Here is a 21,142-nt window from a genome sequence, read left to right as displayed (position 1 = left end):
TTCTTGGACATGAGCTAGATGCAGTTATGATGCTTTGGCTTGGCAATTACGATGTTTAGTCAATGGCAACGAGTTCAAGAATACTTTTTCGAGATTGATGTCTTTCATCTCACTCAATTTCGATATCTCGCTTTCTACTACTCGCCTGCGGCCTCATTGATAGCATCTAAGCAACCCTTTGCGTACGGTCTTTGCTATCGCTTCAGCTCTTCACAGTTACTCTTCAAGCAGGACCGTGACCATGCAAACGCCTACAGCGCTCCTGATAGGTGAGAGACGGATGCAAAACACGGTTGGAAAACCAGGTAAAGGCAGGAGCGTCTTGCTAGGCTCAATGTATAAAAGCAGCCATCGTCCGCGCCTCATTCTTTTGTCGTATATTTCTCGCCACACACATAACCAAATCGCCCAAACTTGGCCGCTGGAAATAGTATAGCAGTCATTTTGAGATATTGTCTCAATCTTTATTTGAAGCACAGATAGTAAGTTAGTATAAGAGCAGAGATGGTTTGTGGCGATCCTAACGGCGTTGCGATAGGTGACTGTGACTGTGACCTTGCTTGGACCCATTAAGCTTGCCACCATGGATAGACCAAGCCAGCTCACAACTCAAGAGTGTTCAAAGACTCTAGCAAAGTCACGTCTTGAGACTACTGCCCACAAACAAGATCAAGACAGCAACAAAACTGCGCATGATGGACGTTCGGGTATCAACGGTCATGCCGTGCCAGAAGCTGAGCTTTCAACACCGCTCCATCTTGAATACAGCGACAACATGACTATGGAAGATGGAATGGATGACATTTCGAGTCAAGACATTGATACAGTGACCTTGGGCAGCGAAACCAGGGTGAAGCAGCTCACTGTTACACTCCAGTTGCCCGGCGCCAAGCTTTCTGCCTTCAGCTCACCAGATAGACAAGATGAATCCATCAAGTCAATTGATGACACTCAGCTCGGCTACGAAGAGACTTCTGTTGATTTCCTCCCGACGAGCCAATTTCCGGAGCCAGATGCGCGCCGGGATGACCAGCAGATGACTGATGCTGAGCCTCCTTCCAATGGAGCGACACCTAAGAGCAATCCCACAATCATCAAGATTGAAGAGCAACACGACGAGATTCTCTCTGAACGACCCTCTGAAGGGCCTTTGCAGCCGACAGCTCGCGCCGACGCCAGCATGGACATGCCTATGGATGATGTGCAATCGACTCCCGACCAAGTCGAGAAGATTACTGAGAGTTTTGGAAACAACGATCAAACGATGCTACACGTCGCCGCATCAAACCCAATTTCTAACATTGACACTGACATGGTCATGAATTATTCTTCTCCACCACCCGAACCTGCCATTGAACAGTCTAAGACCCAACAACTTGATGACGTCGCAAACTCGGATGGCTATCTCACGGATGCTGAGGTCGTCCTTGAGGATTCAAAGCCGGGTAAGGGCGATTCAAACAAACTGAAGCAGGAAGAAGTACTACAGGATCAAGGTAAGAAATATCCTAATCCCAAAGTCTGGTGTTGGGCTAACCACCATCACCTCAACAGTAACAAATAAAGAATGTCAAAGTGCCCACGGCCTACATACTTACGAGGCAGCTATTTCGTCTCTGAATGGTTCTCGGCAACAGCTCCAGGAGCACCCTTATCCTCCCTCCCAGCAACCACGATCCCTCCGCCCTTCGGTCGACACGACTGAGCCTGATCTAGAAAGCCATATTCGGCTCCTTGAGCTTCAGGCTCAGCAACGAAAGGAGGCGCTTCAAGCTGCGCGATCTCAGGCACAAACGGCGTCTGCCACTTTTGGTCAAGGTAGACTCAGTATGGCTTCTGCTTTGCCCGCACCATTTGTTATGAGGCCACCGCATCAGCTGGGGGTTCCTTATTCCCCATACATGTCAAACGGATACACACACACGGACTCGCAGTTTCCAACATATGGATACTACAGTCATGGACAGATGCCGCGCAGCATGGGTCAAGCCCAATATTCTCCCAGTTATACGCTTCAAGGTCAATATGGCACGCTTCCAGGCTCGAATGGTGCAATCGCTGGTGGGCAGTACCATCAATCAGGACAGGCCCAACAACTCCAATACCAGCGAGATATCTTTGGAGCCCAGAGTCAGCGTCAACAGACTGAATATTCTATGAGCCAATCCGAGTCAGACTCTGAGGATCAACGACCCAAGCCGCGACCTAAATCTTATTCTTCTGGAGAGCAACAAGGCTCTTCCAGTACTCTCCACGCCCCTCTGGAAGTATCCCCTGGCAACGCCCACGATGCCAACAACTTCGACTCCTCTGCCCTCGACGACCACACCGCCCAATCCCCTCCCGCCACCCCGATCGACTTCGCCCTCCCACGCTACGAAGTCCAACGCCAACCCGTCATAAGAAAAGAAGACATACCCTCAGCCAAAGTCTCCCTCCCCGGCCTCGTCCGCGAAGAACTCCTCCTCTCACCCGACCACGCAGACCAAGAACTTCACCTCCTCCTCAACCTCTTCCTCCCCGCCCAACAACGCCTCGCCACACCAGACCCCGCGCCCGCCACCGCCGTCCTCAACTTCCACAACATCGCCCTCATGGTCATCGAGGCCTTTGTGCAGTACGAAATCGGAGATGAATTCGGCACCGGCAGGGGCCACTGGCACAACGACCACGACGACGATGGCGAGGGCGAGTATGTGCGCGTGCGCGACGCGACGGAGGCAAATCCAGATGACATCTTCTTTGCGGTTGTGGATCGCTGGCGTGCGGGGATTGAGAGTGGGAGGAAGGGTGTGTTCTTGATTCGCGGGGCGCAGGAGTTTTGCGACGTCGCGCTTGACGTTATTTACTATGTTAAGGAGCATGGCTTGTTGAGGCCGGAGTCTAAGGAGAAGAAGGGTAGGGGGAAGGGGAAGGGGAAGGCTGGGGATGAGGAGGGAGGGGATAAGGGGAAGAAGAGGGGCGCGCAGAAGGTGGTGAATGAGGTGGAGTCGAGGAAGAAGGCGAAGAGTACTACTGCCAAGGGCAAGGGGAAGGTTACGGTTTCGAAGTCTGTTGTCGTGGTCAAGAAGAGGTAGGTAGGCGGGGATCTTGGGTCTACGGAGGTTTTTGCATGATTGGACTGTCGACACGACAGTGTGTATCAAGTGCAACGGCTTCTTGAAACTATCAAGCAGTAACGACAACTTCTGATGGCATACTTTCAGGTATACAGTATGGATAGTTCTGGACCATGTAGTCCTCTATTGACTTTTAGACAAGTTAATCATGTTACAACCACCCTCTACAAAACTACTTGCCCATACAATTCACATCACAAGATTCAAAGTGCAGTGTCAAGATCAAGTATGCATATTGAATACATAAATTACATCCATCGTCTTCAACTCCACCATCCATGCAATCTCCCCACAGCGCACTTGATAAGCATAAAACCTGACATAAGAGATATTCATTCACCTTGTCTCCACCTCCATCATCTCTCATTATACAGATAAAATAGCTTCTCTACCTCCAGCCCTCACAGGGACCTAAGAACAATGCTCAAACTCTAAGCACACTTGGGCCTAGTAAGCACATCCTTGCACGAATAATCTCCACAGACCTTATCACAGACGACACCCGGTGCGACATAGACAAATGGATGGCCTTCAACACGGAACTGCTTGCTGAAATCCTTTGCGTTCCACGCACTCGCCATGTATCCCGCGCGGCAGGCGCAGTAATTCTTGCTCCCGCCCGTGGTCGTGCAGCTGGTGGTGATGTCGCAGTAGTCCTTGTCGGAATCTGGGTTGCATGTCTTGGGGCAGATGCCGGCGAGAGTGTCCCCCGTGTAGTCTGCGGGCTTGCCGGAGGCGCCAGATGAGTAGAGCGTGGTCCAGCTGGGAGTGGCGTAGGCGTCCTTGGAGGTGGTGTTACCAGACTTGTATGGGTCGGCGCTTTGCGAGGGCTTGTAGGGTGCTACGTAGCCAGTGGGAGCGGGCTTGTAGCCCGAGGGATGTGTGGGAGCTGGGTCGATGGGATATTTTCCAGTGGGCTTGCTTTCGTATTCACCAATGTTGCAGCATGCCTTGGGGCACCTGGCATGGGGCACGGGGACACCGGAAGACTCGTAGAGCCATGCGGGGAGATCGTCGCCATCCGCTGCACCGTCACCACTGTCGTCGGCAGCACCGGGCCAGTTGAAGCGAGCGAAACCACCAGAGGCTGCTTGACGAGTGCGGAGCTTGCGGCGGCCATAAGGAGCATCTTCACCGTCTTCATAACCACCATCCTCGCCCTCACCGTAGCCGCCATCCTCCTCGTAATCGGGCGTAGGAAGCGGAGGGGGACTGTAGCCTGGTGGGGGAGGGCCTTCGGGACCGTCGTACTCGGGCTTTTCAACTTCACAAACGCAGTCGGAAGGACACTCGACCTCGCCGTAGGAGTCTTCATACTCACCCTGACCGTCGTCCCAATCATCACCGTAGTCCTGTCCGTCATAGACGCCGTCATCGCCACCTGCCCAGCCTCCTCCAGGCCTGATACTACCAGCGTTGTTGGGTCTTGGGCGACCGGCTGCTGCAGCAACAGCTCTGTTAGCCCCAACAGTAGTTGAGGCTGATGGTGAAGCCGCTGCAGCCGCCAAAGCACCAGATGCTGGGGGAGTCACGAGCGCAGCAGCCAAAGCCAGACTGGCATAACTGGTCGAATTGAGCGAGATGCTGCTGACAAGAAGCCTAGAAACAAATAAGCTTTCACCTATGCAGTTTTGGGGAAGATGTCTTACGCATCGAGACCAGAGGCAGTTTCCGTGCCTATTGGAATCGGATCGATCACATCAGTTGGCACTGCCAGGTCTACTACTGGAATTTCAGGCAGAATCACTTCAGGAGTGCTAAGAGGCAGCGTTACATCCGATGAAGATGTGATAGGTGCAGCCGCGGCAGCAGCAGCCTCTGAAAGTTGCGATTCAGTAGGAATATCGGCAGGAGTAAGTAGCGGCGCTAGACTCGCAGAGACGGATTCTGCGCCAGACACTGCAGAATCGGACAGGTTTTGGGCATTAAGGGTCCGCAAGAGCAGAGCCCCAAAAACGAGAGACCTCATAATAGCCAGTAGTCAAGGAGATTACGTGGGTATGGGAAGTTGTGAATCGGAACCAGTCAAATGAAGGTATAGGTCTGAATGAGTGACGGGAAGAAAGCTTGGCTTAGACATGTTGTGAGACGTGCTGATCTCAAGATATAGATAGCTTGTTGAATTCTTGTTGCTTGAGATCAAAACAAGCTTGACCGGCATAGCGCCAGGATAGCGATTAAAGCTGCTACTTCCAAACAGCTTTGAGGTTGTTTGGACAAGGGGGTATTGGAATGTAGTACGAATTGTCGCTTCCCCAACGTGTATTGGAATGTAAAGCCGTCAGTCGCCTATCACCAGTCTGCGGAAGAACATACGGGGATGTGATGTGTGTTTCAGGTTCCCTGCGGGCCACGAGTACATTCCAAATGTCATGTGTCTCTGAGAAATGCGTTGCTCTGGTGAGTATTCCACAGTTGCAAAGCCGGGTAAGTGGACGGAGAGCGGGCCAGCCTATGGCGTGTCTGCATGAAAATACACCTGTCTGCATCGAGATACTGTTCTGTAGTTAAAGAGTCATCCTTTGTCATCGATCTTTCGTATATCCAAGATCCAAGAGACCCTTGGTAGGCATTGTGCATCACGCCCGCATTGTCCTCAATCTTCAGGGTGGAGCACAAGACTATGGATAGAAATCATCGGGTGATTTTCAGATAAGAGCATCTGCGTTTCTCCCCTGATTGAATTTGAAACTGTATTTTTGTCGCTTAGCATGCATAATAGACGTCGATTCATTTTCTTATTCTTGATTTGGGAGGGCCTGATTGTGATGAATGTGACGTACGATGTAAAACTCATCCTCCCGATCAACTCATGCACTTGTACGAATGCATGGCAAGCCAAATGACGTCTTTATTAGCATTACCTGCAACAATACGGCAGTCTAACGCCGTAAGACGTGTTCTATGACACAGGAGGGATTGACAATGGATCCAAAATGCCCAAGTTCGTCTGCTTTATAGGTTTCAACATGTTGTTCGCATATTATAAGAGGCAGTAATCACATTCTTAGGTAGAAGCTTGTGCGACGTCGGTATATGATAGCCTGGTTGGCGTAGGTAGAAAAATAGAGCTGGCAGAGGAAAGGCAATTATCCGGTATGAGTATCAGAGGATATCGTAGTAATATACATCGTATTACGTAGTCATTGAGATCGCTCACGCCGGACAGTCCCGTATGCGATGCTGTGCGGTGATTGCGGCCGGCGTTAGTGAAGCGTGTAATCGTCTAGCTGCTCAATTCAGCTTCAAATGCGATGCTATGCGTCATAGAACTGGGAATGTTAAGGGCGTAATCCATATCTATCAAGAAGTAGTGACAACACTCGAAGACATATGGAATGTCGATGCCGTAGAGTGGGGGGAGGGGGAGCTGACAGGTCAGCAGCAAATCGAGGAAAACTGTGATTGTCACAGGGCTGCGATGTACCCATCTATTTGAATTCGTATATGATGAATAGTGAAATGAGGAAAGAAAATACGCTGGGATTCATCGTGCTTATGAGTAGATTGTGTATGATTTAGAAAGAAGTGGTGAAATAATCAAGAGGAGAAAAGACGTGAGGAGCTGCGTCGCGCTAGGTATTAATCCCATCTTATATCCGACGAAGAAACATCCACCAACATATCCTCATGCAAGCTCTACTTCTGTACTACACAGCCCATTCGCTATCACAAAGCGGGCATTGCTTGCAGCGCTCAAACAGACCCCGGCATCACCAGCTCTATCTTGCGGGCTACTAGCTTGCCATTATCTTCGACATATCTTTCCCATGCCACGAATTGAAAGTTGGCAGACTTCCGAGTGATACTGTTGACATGGCCCATAAAGTCCATACAGATTGGGCATATTCTGTTGCTCACGATAATCTGGACGTCCCGAATGGCCAAAGATGCTACACCGGTAGAGACGGCTTCCACATCTAGACATATTCGCTTTACTTTCAGATAGTGCACAACGACCTGGGGCTCTGCGTGGCTAGCATAATAGCTTCCTTGCACTGGTTGCTGAGTTTGGTAGTTCTGGTCGTCTCCTCCTTGGAAATCGTACTTGTCGTTTTCATGCGGTGGGAACTCGACCATGATATCCTTTGCGAACTTAAGCACTTCCCATGTTGAGCTTCCTGGGATCGTATATTGATCATCGTGGACCCAACCACTCATCGCATCAATGGCTACTGAGCCGTCTACAATTCGTGCTACCGTCTTGGGGCGCCTCGATGGATCGGGCCTTGTGGGGAAGTACTTCAGGACAAGATTGGTGTATTTACCATCTAGAGATTGATCGAAAAATGCGTAGTTGATCCGGGCTTCTGCGGCCTTGTTCGCGACAATGATTCCTTCTCTTGGACTCATCAGCTCAAGAATCTTTAGGCGATGTTTCTCGTCTAGCCACGGACGCTCGATGATACGTTCTTTCTCGCTACGCTCATATCTCTCATAGCTGTTCAGCTCAACCGGCTTCGCAAGGTTGAACGCTCCATTTCCTTCTTCGTCTCTGAGGTCTGCGTCTGCCCAGCTGGCCAGCAGTATCTGCACAATACTCAATCTTCCCCATAGTGAAGCTTCCATGAGGGCCGTTCTACCCAATAAGTTTCTCGCATTGACATTCGCGCCTTGTCTGATCAATTGTTCAGTCCAAGAATCGTTGCCAAAAGATGCAGCCGCGATGAGAAGAGTGTTGCCATTCGAGTCTGTCCGATGCGTGTATGGAGCCAAATCCAACATATGCAGACTTCCACAGGGGCTTACGAAATCGGCCCAGAACCAAGAGCTTTCTGAATTAGTCGCAAGCGTTGTGCCTGGGCTTTTGTCCCTTTCTTCGCCGATGAGGAGCTGCTGAAGCCCAACAATTAGGCCATCTTGCTCGATGGAAGTGTGGTTTAGTGACATGCTAAACAAGTGTGGAGTGGACTCAACCGAGGACTATCTGTGATGGTGGGTCAGGTATGGATGGATGCTGTGCAGAATTCAGCCTGAACATATACAATGTGAATGCTCGACCCCACAGAGAGCTGAATGCACTCAGCCCCGTGCAGCTGATACGTGGCGCTGATTAGTACCGCCCACTCATGTTGTTTCTCGTGCGCCAGACAGCTTTTCTCAAGTCTAAGCTTACACTGCCATAGGTATGTTCCCCTCCGAGATACCTCAAGATAGGCGCCCACATGGCCATGACTTATATCATGTCCAGAGATAATGCGCTGCAGCATTTCACTTGCCAAGAACTGGAAATATTGGAGAACGCCTCAGCGCTTACCCCGCCCATGCGCGGCACAAGGCTGGCACACCGCCGTCCCAACTGGGACACGGGATACTAGGTGGTCTCATTTAGCGAGGTTGATACGACACTTGGGTCAAGATCAGCCTCCATGCTACATTTCTCCAGTCCCACCAGAACACATGATCTTTGATTTCATCCACAAGTACATAACATATAGTTCATCACTAGATTATAAGGAAGTTTCGCCTTAAGTCAGTTGACACCTCAGCTATCACTAATTTTAAAGTAGTCCAAATGGGCCTGGCTGATACAAATTGTTCCAAGAATAGGTCGCAAAGCTCACATGTGCCAGCCCACACAATGCGCAATCACTTGAGTCTCAATAAACTATTACTCCTGTTGAACAGACCTGTTCACCATGATATGTCTATAATGGGTAGTTTTTTGAGCGTATCCATAGCTTGCTACGGCTTCATTGCAATAGTCGCTGGGCTTTTGCAAATCAGAGGCCATAACATGACAGATCGCGCATGCAGGATTCTGGGGAAGTGGGTGCGTTTCTGTGGAAATTCTATGAGCATGTGATTGAAATTCTGTATAATTTGAATTTATTTGCAATTTTCAGTTGTGTGTGAGCTGGTTTTGTTGGTATACGAGAGTCGAGACAATGGATGAAGAAACGACAATCAGATACGCTAAGTGCCAAATTATATGATCCTTTTTGTAAAAGCCAATTGAACCCAGCTTTTATCTGCTTGTCCTGACTCAATTGCATACAGTCCGCTGGCAACTCTTGACTGGTACAGCCACTCAGTCAAACACTTCAAGTTTACAGTTCTGAAATCTTTCCCATCTCGAAACAAATTTGCTTGCAATACTCCATAAACATAATACCACGCCTTTCCACCGACTCATTACCTTCTGAAACGTTGATTACTGTCAATTTGTCTTGCAATAACTTGAAGTATGCGAAGGCATTCCAGAGAATGTCGTAGGTTCTATGATACATTCCCACGACCATAAGCCGAGTCTTCATACCAGCGAGCATGTGGAACAAGTCCTTTTGCGTCGGCTGGTACGTCCTGATTAGCACTTCAAATTTACGCATATACCTGGTGGTGATCCAAGACTGGATTATAGGCTTGGTCCACATCAGTCGGGCCTCGCGGTGTCGTACGATGCAGCAATGCAGACACGAATTGTAATAGAAGAGATTTCTCGATACCATTTTGTACCATCTTGTGTGCTGGTTGGGATGTTCAAGGTATCTAGTAGCAGCTCAGTAAGGAGGAATGGATTATTTCATCGCGATTAGATTAGCTACGACCCTCTATATATCTCCATAGTGGATGTAACACGTACTGCCATGCCTCCAATCGCTGTTACATGAACGCAGTATCTGCACCTCATCAACACCACCATCCTTCTTCACTGTGCCCACATGAGTTTGGTTGTGCGTCGAGTGGTGCCTCGACTCGGCGGGCCCAGTTCACTCGATGGTCTCATGTCCCAAAGAGTCATCGTTCAACTAAGGTTCGACCACAACGACTTCATCTTCAGATCAATCTTCGGGCCCTGATGACTGTGAATTCGACATAATGCCAGACTTATGCGTAAGCGCAGCCAATGACCGCTGTTCAATGCTCGAAGCAGCGTTCGTGAGGACGATGCCATGGACTTGCTCCTGTCTGGCCATTCCGGTAGGCCCGAGCAAAGAGCTGCACGTAATCACCACCGATCCTCACGGTGTCGTAACAATGACAAAATGACCGACCTGGAGGTTCATCCCTACCCCCATCGACCTTTGAGTGGCAAGCATGATCCAGGCCTCTGGTCGCCGACGTGGTCGAGGAATTGGATCGATACTAAGATTCTGACTATACGGAGATGCTCCTTCAAAGTACCCAAGTTTGGTAGGCGCAACTGCCGCTTTAGAGGTTGGATGTCTGATCCAAACCGCAAGGGGATGCAAAATGCCAATGGGTAGCTTCTTCACTGACGAGCCGACAGGTTTGTAGAATGGCGAGGTTATGGGTTATGGCTGGTTCAACGAGAAAATATTGCTGGAAGACCCAGGATCAGAGAATTCGGTTCGCTAACACTACGGTACAAAACCGGTTTACAGTAGCCATATTTATCTAAAGTAGACTAAGAAGTAGTTTAGGTAGAAGAAGTAAACCTAAATAGGGTTTATTATACTATATATTCTATAAAAGTAAACTACTTTTATTTCTACTTCTATTAATCTACTAGTATTACGTAGTACTATAATAACTAGTTTCCTACTAACTATTTAAGTATTTTACCCCTCCTTTCTTTAATCTTCTTCACCACCTCTACCACCACCACCTCCACCACCTCTACTACCTCTACTACCTCTACCACCACCTCTATCACTACCACCACCTCCACCACCTCTATTATCACCAACTCTATTATCACCACCTCTATTATCACCACCTCTATTATCACCACCTCTATTATCACCACCTCTATTATCACCACCTCTATTATCACCACCTCTATTATCACCACCTCCTATTAGTAAAACTATCATAACTTATTATTATGTTATATGTGCGTATAGCGTGAAGCTAATCTTCTCTACCCCTTTTTGTCTTAGATAGGTATTATAGCGTATAATAGAAATAAAACTACTTTTTATACTTAATTTAAACCCCTACTATAAAAGTAAACCACTACTTTAATATAAGTAAACTACCACTTTAATATAAGTAAACCACCACTTTAAACCTATTTATAGGTATACACAAGGTCAGTTTACACCTATATAGTAAACCCCTAGCGTACCATTCTACAGTAAACAATTTTTTACCGTAGTGTAATGATAGCAATGGCGAGGAGTCGTTTCTTAGTGGTCCGAGCCTGCACCCTGAAGGAATTCCGAAGTGGACAATAGAGAACTTTGGGCTGAGTTGAATATGAGCTCGAAGTTGGGAAGGAAGTTGATGGATTGGTGGGTTTTGCAGTGTTGATATATTCTAGGGTGACCCTGAGAAAGTTGCTAGTGAAGGACTACGCCGCGAACGGGCCATATTGAGATGTGCACATGGTATCTGCGCAGTTGACTACACCTCTTAGTGCCTATTTACAAGAAAATTAGAATATCAGGGAGTGATGAAAGCTTCTTCCGAGGCTTATTACATAGCTTGCGGGATGTTAAAGGCTCATTACCTTGCGATCCTCGAGTGCTACATTGCGCCCACCAGCTTGCATATGATGAACCATGCTCAGCTGCTTTTGTTCAGCAAACACTCAGGATTTTATAGATACAAACATAATGCATCAAGAATTTGTTGTAACCGCGCAGGTCTGCGAGATTCACCTTCACCGACTAAGTCTAACTCGTGATTTGGTTTTCACTACGGAGTGTCAATACCTCCCAGCTCAATAGTAATTATTGAGCGATCTCGAAAAAAATTAGCATTGTCGTTTCTGATATTCTTTGTCTTTTGTACTTGTTACAGATAGCAGTCTGGTCGGTCTCACAATGCCTATTGTCAACTTTGTGAACAGCACAACAAAGGCCACAACAATGGTAGGGTCAGAGAGCTTTGGAAATCTCCAATTCGTATACCAAAAGCTTTGCGATCCTTTCTCAGTCAAGACTCTACAGACTTGTATCAAAGTGCTAATACCAACGAGAGATATACTCTAACAGCAAGCGGCACAATCAACTACAAGATGAAACCTAGCAACAAGCAAATACCCAGGGACGATGATTTTGAGTCAGAGGACGACGATACGAGTTCTCAAGACGAGGACGACAGTCCTGAGAGCAATGATAGCATTGACTTGAGGCCTGGGGGCAATTACACCGGTGACAACCGTGAACCGCATGCGCCAAGAGGTCCCAAGAAGATAGTGAATTACCATGGAAGAGCTCTAGCAATCCCAACATCTGCTGGACCAAATGGATATATTCACGCTGATTTTATCAGGCGCGAGTTGGAAATGATCCTGACCGAAGAAGAGATGAACAAGTACAGCATCGTACAAAAAGAAGACGAGAACGTTGAAAGACTTTTCGAGATTGCGAATGAAGTTATACTTGCCGAAAGAACGGCATTGCACTACTCCAACTTCCATACATACAATGCATTCCGAGACATCGACACCCCCGAACAAGCACGCCAAGCAGTCAAAAAAGCGGACGGGGCTTGGAGGCAAATGCCTCCCTACGCCAATTGTTTGGGCATGGCAAGTGCTTGCTGCAGCGCACTGCGCAAGCGACTACGATGTCTCTCCCGCTTGAAGCGGTATGCATACCGAGTGGAACTTGTGACGGACAGTTGGAGGCAGGCTACTACCCACGACTTAGCATATCATTGCATATGTATCATACGATTGGACCAATCCTGCATCATTTTAGATCCAGTCTCCCATCGTGGCGCGCAAAGGGTGTATCTGAATCAGATCGGCGGCTACAGCGTCGATAGGAACATCCCCAGGGGCATGCGTTGGGCATACGTACCAGGACCTCGAAATGCGCGTCTACTCGTGGAATACGCTCCGCTATATCCAGAGCTTGCACTACCTCGACCAGTTACTGGCGACCTACCTGAGGCCCTGGCAATAAGCTACAGCGACCCATTCGCCATTATCAAGGGTGGATTAGCTGGGGGTGTCATAAATTTGACATACCCTTCATCCGGAAGGCGATATGCATCGAAACATGGACGTTTTCCAAGCCGTCGTACCATCAACATGATGAGCATCTGGGACCGTCAGCCAAGCTTCAAGAGTATATATTCCGTCGCCACGAAAAGCAAATCGCCCGAATTTCTCGTATCGACAGCTACCTTGCGAGTGAACTTCGGGCCACGGCGCTCATTAGTCATGGAGCGTATCCCATGCGCAGACTGGCTCGCAAGGCCTGAAAATCGACACCTACTAGAAGATTTGATAGCATACACATCGCCAGTGTCCACAAACGATTGGATATCAAAGCGTTTTGCCACCTGCGAAGTCAGGTTCAGGAACTGGTCAAGACTCATCGAGAAAGGGTTCACTGCCCGAGAACGGCGAGGAATTCGGTTGCTCGATGCCATCAGCGGAGGACTCGATCAACCAAATGGCGAGGTTAAGAAAATAGCTAACGTAATGCTGAGTGTCTGGAGAGCGCAGGCTGCAGCATCAGTTGATGTGATGGTGTGAACAGACGACGAATGTTTGCGATCATGTTTATACGAGGTAGAAGGGAATCGAACATTTTATAGATAGTCCGGATCTAAGAGCGAAAATTTCTGTAGTTTAATTGCATCGAGTAGGTTGCAATACTGGCATGTCCAAACGATATCAAGATTATAATTTGGACCCATGGCCCATTCCCTACCGGCTCATCACGTATACGCGCCGTTTTCGTCACTAATATATTTGTGAGCTTCTTGCACCACCACGCCAGTGCAGTTCTTCATGTATATGCTAGGACTTCCTACGTGCACTTTCCGATGAAAAGTCGATAACGGCTTTTGTAATAATAAGAAAAGTCTGTAAAAGCTCAACTGTCCCACGGCGATAAATTGGTGCTTTTCGCCACTGCTTCCATTATCATAGATTAGGAGTTCATTGACCCGCTCATTGCGTATACTTTATAAATTGGAGGTGCGGCAACCCGCTTTGTGTGCAAGATATGAAGTCTTTCTTTGCCCAGTATGCCGGTAGTAGACATGCGCGTGTCACACACATGGACGCCAGTGTAAGTGAAGAGATCAATGGAGTTGACCTAGAAATACAATCCATCATGCTCTCGCCTCACTGTCGCATGCATCTCGGGCATAATGTCTAGGAGTTTTGGCCGTGTAACGTGTTCCTCTACAAGTCCTGTGCCGTGGAATGAAGTCCCGCCACGCTAACCAAGTTAATACTAGTGTATCTTCACCAGTCAGCCTTGCTGTCTGCGGTGCTGGTTCATGTCTCCTCTCGCCTTCTGTCTACCTCGAAATTTACTGCTACATGTGGTAAAAGACTGTTGTTCTTGTTGTTGTTGTTGAATTTTTCACCTACCGATCACTCTTCTGATTGAATGTGATGCGCACAAAATAGAGGGACGTCTGTTCAACCAGCCCATGCTGCTCATTACACACCTTCAACGTAACCCGTTCCTGCATTGTTTATTGCAAGCAAACCTAGGTAAGAACTTACTGGTTCTGTGGGACATACGGTATCTCGCAGCATAGTCAATGAATTCAGCAGCGATGCGAATGAAGTGTCTTGACGCAATTCGGACATGCATACACCAATATAACGTCCGTGGAAACCCCTGCTTGTATCTGTCAAGAATATATGGAAGAGGCCTTGCACTGCATGAGTATGAGCCATACCCGCACCAATAACACATGTGAACATGAGCTCAAGATGGAATAATGCAGCAGACGACGCAGCCATTCTCCGGTTCTACTCGACAATTATCAATCAAATCAATATTGATGCACAGAGAAAGGGCCTTGGCAATTATTACATCTACATGAATTATCAGGCCAGTTCCAGGATCTCATTGCTAGTCAGAGTGCTGCCAATGTCAGGAAATTGAGTAAGAAGTACGACCTGACTGGTGTGTTCACGAACTTACATATAGCCAGGACTTTTCAAGCCCGCAAAGGGCGCACCGAACCCACATGTGCCATGAATGAAATGTTTTGCATTGTAGAAAATAGAGGACTGCCTTAAGAATAAAAAATGGACTGTCTCTACAGACAGCACATCACTTTCTTAGCTTCTTCCACTCGCGAGATATCTAATCACGTATCCAGTCCTTGATCTTAGCAATCGATGATCTCCTTCGCCGACGTGACCCGCTTCCTTCGATATCTGGTATTTCCAGGCTTGCGCGCATGCTATCCGATCTTGATCTTCGTCCCTTCTTTTCCGTATCGAGGATTACGACAATGACCGTGCAATTGTCAGCGCCCCTCATTTTGCCCTCTCTACTCGTGAGCTCCTTCGCAATGACTGCTGCTGAGACCCCTTGTTTCCATCGATCAACTGCTAGTCTGGTGACTTCCTCTGCATCTTTTGCATCGCCTACGCCGTCGGAAGCGAGGAGGATAAGACTCTGGCCGTGGAGGTGGCGTGTTGCGAAATGTGCTTTGTTCGATACCAGGTCATGCTTTGCACTTGCGCCGGGAGCTAGACCGGTTTCGACGCCAGGGAGATCGGACAAGTTGTGACCTGCCAGACGGTTTACTCGAGGTTTTTTGTAGTCGATGTCTCCGAGTGCGCGAGACATGTTGACGGCTCCTATTCTAGCGATACCAGTTCCATAATTGATTTCCCCGCCCGCTTCCTCGATTCTCTTCTTCTCAGCCGGGCTGTCTGGGGCATGCTCCTCACTGAGGGTCTCGACAGACCACCCGGTTGGTAGGTCATCATCGATGGGGCTATCACTGCTTCCGCTTCCTGTAGTGGGCGATTGTGATTCAGGCAGGTGATCTGCGTAGACGACATGACTGTCACCGAGATTGGCTTGAACGAGGATACCTTGTTTGGTGTCGATGAGAACAAGGGCTACTGTTGACCCGCCGCTGAGATCCGCTCTATCCAGGTCTCGGTCTACAGCTTTCAGTGCTCGCTGGATGGCTAAGTGGTAGGCTTCAGGTGTGGATTCTTTTGGTTTGCCAAAGTGTTGCTCGAGATGTGTGACAAAGTTTTGTGACACGTGATTTACAGCCTCTGAGCCGCCGCTGTAATGATGTTAGTTTGATAGCTATAGCTGATGATGTGACACTTACTGTCCATCGTAAACGGCGAAGAGCGCAAGCTCTTTCCGCGACTTCAGAGACCCGGGGTGGAGCGCGATATACCTGTCTTCCTGATCCTCTCGTGATCCCAAGATCTGGAGATAGATTCACGTCAGCGACAGCAAAGGATTGTGGAGAGCGTAGTACAGAAAGAGTCGCATGACGTAAGCAACTTCTTGGGATAAGTTAGGTGGGACAAGACCTACTCTGCTAACCCCAGAATCGACAACGTGGCATCCACTCATATTTCGATCAACGATAGTGATAAATAATATCCCGTGTGTTTTTGCGTAAGCAGCCTGACAGCTATGGAAACAAAAAAACAAACTCCAGGAGGAACTGTATGGTTATTTGCCAAGCCGAAGCGCCGCCCAGCAAAAAAGATGTGGCGACAAGCGCACACGCGACATCATCGTCATGACATCATTTCTCAAATCAAGTGAAACCAATGGCTCGACTGCCCGCTGTTCCAAAGCCCTGGGTTTGGGAAGTTTGATGCACTCAGCCTCAATGGACTGTGTGCGCAAGCGGTAAACCCTACGGGGACGCCAAGTGGTCTAGAACGCCAGCGGGGGTAAAGACAGGAACAAGTGGGAACAAGCGGGGAGAGGCATTGTGGCTATGCAAGTCGAACATTGTCTTTAATCGCTCAGGAGCACGTCTTGGATGTATTCGTGGACGTCCTTTTGGTTTCGACCGAGCTTAAATTGGAATAGATGTGAGCGTATCGCTTCCCATTCACGGTACAGGGCATGCAGAAGTTGACCTGACGCACAATTCCTTGTACACTTCTTGTACTCTATTACCCAGCTCTTTCTACCCGTCCGTTTACATTGTCTTGTTCCGTGATCTTCCCCTAGTCTGCTGTCATTGTTACTTGGATCACTCCTTTCGTACGACACCACTATCCCTCCACTCTTTACAGATGTCCTTCCATGCAGCTTTTCCTCTGAATCCCCAAGCTCTCATTTCCTTTTTGACTTCTTCGAGCCTCTCAACCAATATCTTCTCATCTTCATCAGAGCTTGCGTTGCGTTCATCACTCTTCTGACCACGGATCATGGCCAACAGCTCATTGCATGCGATGCTCATGCTTAAGCAGGCAGCAACAGCGTCATGACAATCTTCAGGTTCCAATTCAAAGCCATACTTTAGGTCTTGCACAGTTTCCATGGCCCGGCGGTCGCTCTTCAGATGCTGTTTCAATAAGCGAGGCATTGGAGGTGCTCGTACGCCTTCGAGTTGTACCCGACAAAGCGGACAAGTTCGGTGCGGGTATTTGGCCGGGTCGATCTTCCGTGTGACCATCCACTGCTCGAGACAGCACTTCCCTAAGATGTGTCCACAGTACTTAATACGAACAGGGTAGTCAGCAATCAGATCCTGGATTTTGAACTTTGACAGATCAGTGTAAGAGTTCTGGCAGACGGGACAAGATCCAGCATTTTGATCAACCATGGAGGCACCAGCAGAAGGCTGGAGAGATGAAAGTGGGACAGCACACGCAAAGTGGTCGACTTTAATCGAAGTGATCTTGTCGACAATGGCTTCTTGTGTGCTGCCCAAATCGGAATCTAACTCCTTCGCATGTTGGATACGCTCCATACGCACTGATATAAAATTGCTAACATCTTGCAGGCGCTCCGCAAGGTTCAATTGCAGCACCAAAATATGTGCAAATTTCAGTCTGTATCCTGGTGACGAAATGGTAGGATCGGTCAAAGCCATGTAAAGACGCTCCTTCTCTGACCAGCGTTCTTGCTGGCCGGCCATCTCCTTTCCTATTGCAGACCTGAACGTTCGTAGATGATGCGCTCGGTCAAATACCATATTGTGATAGTCTAAGAGGTCGAACAGCCAGTCTTGTGCCTGGCCAGCCTGCTTATGAACTTCGTTGTCAGTCAAGTTTTGGAGTCGCGATGGGCCTTTGGAAGGTGGGAAATATCTCCGGTCGAGCGCTCGGATATCTTCGACTGATTCTATCAAGGTGCATATGCTCTTGGGGCTCTTGGGGCTTTTGTGTTCTTGCCTGAACTTGTGCACAGCAATCAGGTCTCTGATGCGCATTTGCATTTGTTTGTATACTGTGATTAATTAGCTCTTGTGTCAAGCAGGAAGATTTAGCCACTGAACAGCTTTTCAGCATCAAGCCACATACCGGTCGTACTTGCAGGCGCATTCATCGAATATGATAGCAGGTCCTCCATCTCACAAGATAGCCCTATGGTATATTCTGGCACTGGCGATGACAGGATTCTGTTACAAACGTTTTATCATGTGGAGTTGGGAGGTGCTTTAAAGAGTTGCAGGCGAGTACCCTACTGCAGGTGAACGGGTGGGGCCGAACCGTTTGGACCCGGCACGTGATGACCCTGCGGACGGGTTGTGCCTGCCTAACTTAGTATACATCGATTACTTCTCATTTGTGCCATACGTGGCATAATATCGATATCAACAGACAGCTGAAATACAGGTCAACATACTGTGAGATCTAGGTATGGAATCTAGGTACGAATCCTCACACAATGCATATCAATCTAGTGGCATAAAACTTTGTCGTTGGCGAAGTGATCTGCAGAAAAAGATCGCTGAACCGTCAGCATTGTCCTTTGCCAATTCATTACGCAGAAAGGTGGGCTACACATATTTATCTCGATCTCAATGCTAAGCGTCTCACGGCTTACAATCGTAAGCCAGGATGTGAGAAACTTGCCAACCAGAAGCGGCACTTGGTTCGTATTATTACTACATGGATTTTACATGGCTAACTTAGGTCGTAATAACCACAAACGTTTTGAAGCTCTTACTGAAATCTGAAATCTACGGGAGCATTATACAATGTCATGAACAGCAGATGAATACATTGTTTATGGTCCGGGACAACAACCGACTTTATATCTAGAAGTCAACGACGATTCTACATGGCACATTGTTCTTGAAAAGTAATCAGGCAGTGTAAGGGAAGGTCGGTAATCACCCTAAACGCCACATATCAACTTCGATGTACAGAAGCTATTGCGACCTGTTACTAGATGCTGCTACCTCAAGCCTAAACTACTGAGCGTGCGAATCAATTCCCAAGCTTTCCTTGAATAAATATTCCTGATATTCGAGCTGGAGCTCACAGTTGCCCATGAAATCGATGAAATCTCGATAAAGTTCATTCAGGTCATTTGTATCTGTAGACAATTTTTCAAGCTGCTGCAGAGCTCGTTCTTGAATATGTTCACCTGCAGTCATGACTCTTTGGATATTGAGTATTTCTGCATAGTCTTGTGTCGATAGGGAAAAAGAGGTTCGACAATATGGGCATGTGTAACTGGCAGGATGTTGTGCGTGAATCCACTTGGCAGATACTACAATTATACACTCCCGGCGTGTTGTCCGTTATATGTAGTCCTGCAGTCTGAATCAATTCTGAAATGATTTTCTTGAGCTGCACGCAGCGTTCCTGTATGACCATTAATTGCCCAGTAAGTGCGTGGTCCTCTTGCCTAATATCGGCGACGATTTGATCTAGCTCCTCGTAGACATCGTAGTTCTCGGGTATCCCAACGTTCCTGAACTCGAGCGAGTTCTGACACGAACTCAGCCATAGTCTGACACTTCAAGCGAGCATTGAGGGACATCAGGCGATCGATGAATAGGAAGAACCGCAGATTATCTGCGCGGGAGTAGCGATCTAGGTAGACAGCATGGACAAAAAAGGACTTGCGATGTCGCAGGATATAATCACCTATGATCTTGAGTTTTGCCGCCGTCTCTTGAAGCAGGATCGGATGTGTTGAGCCTGGGAGGCATGCCACCGTGTCTGTGACAGTCTGAAGATGGATTCCATGTTTCAGCATCTGCTCGCAATACCAAGTTTGCCATTGAACGCACAGATGAGGAGGGAAGATTTCTTCCATGTATCGACACAGAATAAGACCATGAGAGTCCATGTTGTTGCTACGCACCCGTAGATATCCGGCAACCAATGGTGCGTCAAGCATTGTCCAATCGGTTGAAGGTTTTTGTGGGCGATAGGCAAGGCGATTTAGGGGAATACCTGCTAATACACCCTACAAGCTCGCTTGGACAGTTTTACTGCGTGAGGATACGAAACTAGGGTTTAAGGCTGCATCCGCGGATTCCAGCGTCTCTCGGAGAATGGTGGCATCGATGATACCACCAATGTTCTGGATGGGTTCAGTCATGACTGGGAGTTGAGTAACGAGGAATCAGCAGATCGGGTGCAACAGTTGAGAAAGCGTGTGGATTCCGGCTGAACGACAATGATGGGGAGAAACGGTCAAAAACGAATGTTTCATATACACCTGCTGAGCTTCCATCGTAGGACTAAACTGTTATGCTCTAATGAATCGAGTTTACATAAGCACAATGCCACGTAATGAAAATTTCACTGGTCGCTCCACGTATGCTCTCGCATTGCAGTTAGTTTTGATCAACTCACAGTGTCCCTTCGCACATGTTAGCTGTGAAATTTCCAGCGGGATGCGTGCAAGATGCCAAGGAATTGATTTATCCTTAATGCTGTATAAAACAACAGTATTTAGTATCCGGATCAAACTAGGCTGCAATATTACCCAGGTATCACACGAAAAACGTTTCACAAGAAGATACTTTGTGAGACATTTGTTCAGATTTCTCAATACGTCAAATACATGCAAACTTCAGTTAATAAAGATGTTGATCGCATTGAATTCTGGATTTCAAGCTGCCTTGCAGGAGCTCATCTGTGTATATACATCTAGTGGTACATTACTTCATTCTTGATAGGTGGAATGTACCAGATCAACATGCACGGTACTGTACGGTATGACCACAGATGGTCAAAGCTTCTTCCCTGGATGTAATATTGGCGTGCAGTACCTTCTAGAGCTGCGTGTGAAAAGCCGATAGGCAAGCCATAAAAAGACTTGAAGAATAGGGAAGTGGAATATTGGGGCTGTAACTCTTGTTTCTAATGATTGCCGTGTGTTAAAACTGTTTGCTACAAAACACATTGTGTACTAGCCAGAATCATCTATTGTGCAAACGTG

The 21,142-nt window shown here is 47.9% G+C and overlaps 8 protein-coding genes across 8 annotated transcripts; 3 read left to right on the top strand and 5 right to left on the bottom strand.

The window, feature by feature from the left end:
- Positions 1 to 583: 583 nt before the first annotated feature.
- On the top strand, positions 584 to 2,887 carry IAQ61_011221 (uncharacterized protein; the record flags this gene model as incomplete). Its single annotated transcript, XM_066099106.1, has 3 exons — positions 584 to 1,496; positions 1,555 to 2,790; positions 2,859 to 2,887. 3 exons carry the CDS (start codon positions 584 to 586, stop codon positions 2,885 to 2,887), a joined length of 2,178 nt encoding a protein of 725 aa, XP_065950625.1.
- A 663-nt stretch (positions 2,888 to 3,550) lies between these two features.
- Positions 3,551 to 5,088, bottom strand: IAQ61_011220 (uncharacterized protein; the record flags this gene model as incomplete). Its single annotated transcript, XM_003843721.1, has 2 exons — positions 3,551 to 4,718; positions 4,769 to 5,088. 2 exons carry the CDS (start codon positions 5,086 to 5,088, stop codon positions 3,551 to 3,553), a joined length of 1,488 nt encoding a protein of 495 aa, XP_003843769.1.
- A 1,727-nt stretch (positions 5,089 to 6,815) lies between these two features.
- On the bottom strand, positions 6,816 to 8,009 carry IAQ61_011219 (uncharacterized protein; the record flags this gene model as incomplete). The annotated part of the gene is made up of 1 exon (XM_003843719.1): positions 6,816 to 8,009. One exon carries the CDS (start codon positions 8,007 to 8,009, stop codon positions 6,816 to 6,818), a length of 1,194 nt encoding a protein of 397 aa, XP_003843767.1.
- Positions 8,010 to 9,169: 1,160 nt separating this feature from the next.
- IAQ61_011218 (uncharacterized protein) lies at positions 9,170 to 9,493 on the bottom strand (the record flags this gene model as incomplete). Its single annotated transcript, XM_003843718.2, has 1 exon — positions 9,170 to 9,493. One exon carries the CDS (start codon positions 9,491 to 9,493, stop codon positions 9,170 to 9,172), a length of 324 nt encoding a protein of 107 aa, XP_003843766.2.
- A 612-nt stretch (positions 9,494 to 10,105) lies between these two features.
- On the top strand, positions 10,106 to 10,327 carry IAQ61_011217 (uncharacterized protein; the record flags this gene model as incomplete). Its single annotated transcript, XM_003843717.1, has 1 exon — positions 10,106 to 10,327. The coding sequence occupies one exon, from the start codon at positions 10,106 to 10,108 to the stop codon at positions 10,325 to 10,327; it is 222 nt and encodes a 73-aa protein (XP_003843765.1).
- A 1,501-nt stretch (positions 10,328 to 11,828) lies between these two features.
- IAQ61_011216 (uncharacterized protein) lies at positions 11,829 to 13,518 on the top strand (the record flags this gene model as incomplete). The annotated part of the gene is made up of 2 exons (XM_003843716.2): positions 11,829 to 11,981; positions 12,023 to 13,518. The coding sequence occupies exons 1-2, from the start codon at positions 11,852 to 11,854 to the stop codon at positions 13,516 to 13,518; spliced, it is 1,626 nt and encodes a 541-aa protein (XP_003843764.2). The 5' UTR covers positions 11,829 to 11,851.
- Positions 13,519 to 14,835: 1,317 nt separating this feature from the next.
- Positions 14,836 to 16,345, bottom strand: IAQ61_011215 (uncharacterized protein; the record flags this gene model as incomplete). The annotated part of the gene is made up of 5 exons (XM_003843714.2): positions 14,836 to 14,872; positions 14,933 to 15,050; positions 15,106 to 16,043; positions 16,092 to 16,195; positions 16,307 to 16,345. The coding sequence occupies 5 exons, from the start codon at positions 16,343 to 16,345 to the stop codon at positions 14,836 to 14,838; spliced, it is 1,236 nt and encodes a 411-aa protein (XP_003843762.2).
- A 637-nt stretch (positions 16,346 to 16,982) lies between these two features.
- On the bottom strand, positions 16,983 to 18,307 carry IAQ61_011214 (uncharacterized protein; the record flags this gene model as incomplete). The annotated part of the gene is made up of 2 exons (XM_003843713.2): positions 16,983 to 18,184; positions 18,259 to 18,307. 2 exons carry the CDS (start codon positions 18,305 to 18,307, stop codon positions 16,983 to 16,985), a joined length of 1,251 nt encoding a protein of 416 aa, XP_003843761.2.
- Between the last annotated feature and the right edge of the window lie 2,835 nt (positions 18,308 to 21,142).

Source organism: Plenodomus lingam (assembly GCF_022343315.1).
Source record: "Plenodomus lingam strain CAN1 chromosome Unknown scaffold_20, whole genome shotgun sequence".
NCBI lineage: Eukaryota > Fungi > Ascomycota > Dothideomycetes > Pleosporales > Leptosphaeriaceae > Plenodomus > Plenodomus lingam.
Note: the sequence above shows the minus strand (reverse complement) of the source record. Positions and strands in the feature narration are given on the sequence as shown.